At 36.9% G+C, this 2,709-nt stretch overlaps 1 protein-coding gene and 1 pseudogene across 2 annotated transcripts, besides 1 other annotated feature; both read right to left on the reverse strand.

Moving 5' to 3' along the window:
- Positions 1 to 2,709: part of a mobile genetic element that runs on past both edges of the window.
- Positions 220 to 800, reverse strand: TVAGG3_1023620 (annotated as a pseudogene). Its single transcript has one exon. A coding segment is annotated over exon 1 (581 nt).
- TVAGG3_1023630 (uncharacterized protein) lies at positions 1,339 to 2,384 on the reverse strand (the record flags this gene model as incomplete). Its single annotated transcript, XM_051254926.1, has 1 exon — positions 1,339 to 2,384. A coding segment is annotated over one exon (1,046 nt), but the record flags the coding sequence as incomplete, so codon positions are not given.

A 2,709-nucleotide genomic window follows, 5' to 3' on the forward strand; every position in this document is an offset into this window, starting at 1 on the left:
TTTGAAAACAAAACTCTTCTAAATCCTATTGCCTTTGCATCTGAAGGACTTTGAAGCCAACGAATTGGATAGTCAAACCTGTATATTCGGGATGAAATTTCTTCATCTGAAATTGTCCTACCAGCATTTGTAAAAGATATAGTCTAACGGTTTTGTATCTGCTACTTTTGTTCTTTGTTTTTCAACCTGAAGCATTTAATATATGTAAAATATATTGTTTTAAAATGGTATGCCATATAGCTTCTTGAATTTGTTAAGAAGTATTTGAACGTTTTTTCCATCTGTATCTCTAGTGTTTACATAAGCAATAGCCTGCCTTAGTAAAATATACTTGTAATTTCCTATAGTTTACGCCGGTATAAATAGAAAGAGTCTTGTTCTTCGCTATAGTAGTAAAACTCAAACGTATGCTTGCCATAGTCTGTAATTTCAATTGTTTCATCTTCTAGTTCGTCGACAAATTCGAATACAATATCTGCAAATTTGCCTTTGTTTTTATTGTTTTCAGAACGAGTGACCAACGTAAGTTTTCAGTCTATTGCGTTTCTTATACGGTTTATATGGTCTACAAAAGGTAAATTGTTAGGATTCAGTATAAAATGAGTTGCAATGACAACATGTTTAAGATAGTGTTTTCCACCCATCTTCATAACAGCATATCCGTCATTCCCCTCCCATTCGCTTAAAACTCTTTTTGTCTTTTTGTTTCTGACTTCAAATGACTCACAACAGTGAATTTCATATTTCTCATCTAACAAACAAGTTTCCCAACGGTCTTCTCCAACAAACTCGGCGTACATTTCAAATAAAATAAAAAAATGTCACTTTTTAAAAAATAAATTTTTACTTCATGCAATGTTTTATTTCTGTGCCGTCTTCAAGTATGCCCCAGTACTTACGCTTGGAGAGGACATGAACTTCAGAAAATACCTTATCTAGCTTAAAACAGCCCATCTTTCACCGACCATGCCCATTTCAATGAGTTTGTTGTACCCTTCTTCGTTCGTCATGAGTGCGTCAATGTTCTCATAGTAAACCACAACTTTGGATTTGACTTCGGAGAAGAATTTGTTGTAGTTGTCAAGGACTGCCTTTGCGAACTGAGGGTAAGACCAATGTTCGACAATAGGTTTTAATGTAGTTACTAAGCCACTTTGACCTTGAGTGAATTCGTACTTCAAAACAAAAGGAGAAAACCTTTCAACAAAATTGTCGACCTTCTCATAATGTTTACTCTTCATCTCTTGAGGTTTCTTAATGGAATATCCCCATGTCGAATTCATAAGCAATTTGAGTGTCATTGCAAGTTTGGGGTTTGAAGCTTTCCTAATATCATATAGTTGTTGTATGACTTTTCCAACTGTATAGTTCCTTCCCGGGAACTCACCATCTTCGTTTGGAATTCCAGTCGGAATATATTGGACAAACCTCATGTATGCAGCGTTAAGGTCGACATAGTATATCTTTTCATCTGAGTCGAACTTGTCGCAACCAATTGGTCCAGTTTGTGGAAATTCAAGTGAGTCTCTTATCTTCTGAGAAACTTCTCCTGTTATCTCATAAACATCGTCGAAGCAACCTGTTTCATATAAAACCTTCTGACCTAACTCCGATGCTCTCCAATACAATTTGACGTCAATTGGATGTCTCAATGGAAGTTTGTTTATAGCATCTTGAAGTTCTTGCAACCTCATTGGAAGTTCTTGTGGTTCAGGTTGGTATCCGAACAATCCAACTCCTTGTGGAATTGTGTACTTCTTTTGTACTAGAACTTTGTCTGGAACAACTTTTGGTCTTGCTAACAATGAAAAGTTTGTTTCGTCTTTTGGTACAAAAGTTTCTGTCAGCTTGTCATCTGGAATTGGTTCCAACAAACCTTTCTCGAAAAGAATGTTTACAGCTCTGACAATGTTGCACTTGCCTTTTCCGAACAATGGGTTTGTAAGACTTTCGTTCAACATGAAGTGGTTGTGGACAATTGCAATCTTCAACCATGGTAAATTGAACTCAACAACATAGTCGTCATGTGAAGAACCTTTAGCTGTAGGTATGTTGACTCGGATATTGACATTTGCCAACGGTGCAATTTTTGCCAATTGACCTCTGAGAATGTACCTTGTCTTCACACATGACTCAAGATACTTCATCTTCTCATCTGTAACAAGACCAGAGTTCCTGAGACATGTAAGAATGCAAGGTTCATTGACAATTGTTTCAATTGAATTGTAAATTCCATACCTTGTCAAGTCAATGTCAGACTTATTTATGAAGGGGAAGTATCCAGCATGTTGTCTGACTGCTTGAGGGTTAGGTTGGTACCATTCGAACTTGACACTTGCAATTCCTTCAATTGCATTCAAAATGTCTGAGTCGGAGTCAAACATTTGTTCTCTCTTTGTAGTCTTGAAAGCGTCAAGAAGTTTTGCAGCTGTTTGTTCATTGCCATTTGCATAGTAAATGTGACCATCCAAATCCGTTATGGTCAATCTGAGATTGTGTCCTTTCTTATTTCCGTCTTGAATTGCAGCAAGTACACCCATGAAGCCTTCTTTGTTCTTTCCTTCGTCAAAGTTTACTGTAAAGGTTCGACCAGATGTAATTTGACTTCTAACTTCACGATACTTCTCATATGCATATCTTGTTCTTTCCATGGGAGCATGACCATCCTCTGCACTACCTTTTTTCCTTCTCAAAGGATGCAATTGTTCG

This window comes from Trichomonas vaginalis, chromosome I, assembly GCF_026262505.1.
Source record: "Trichomonas vaginalis G3 chromosome I, whole genome shotgun sequence".
NCBI lineage: Eukaryota > Parabasalia > Trichomonadida > Trichomonadidae > Trichomonas > Trichomonas vaginalis.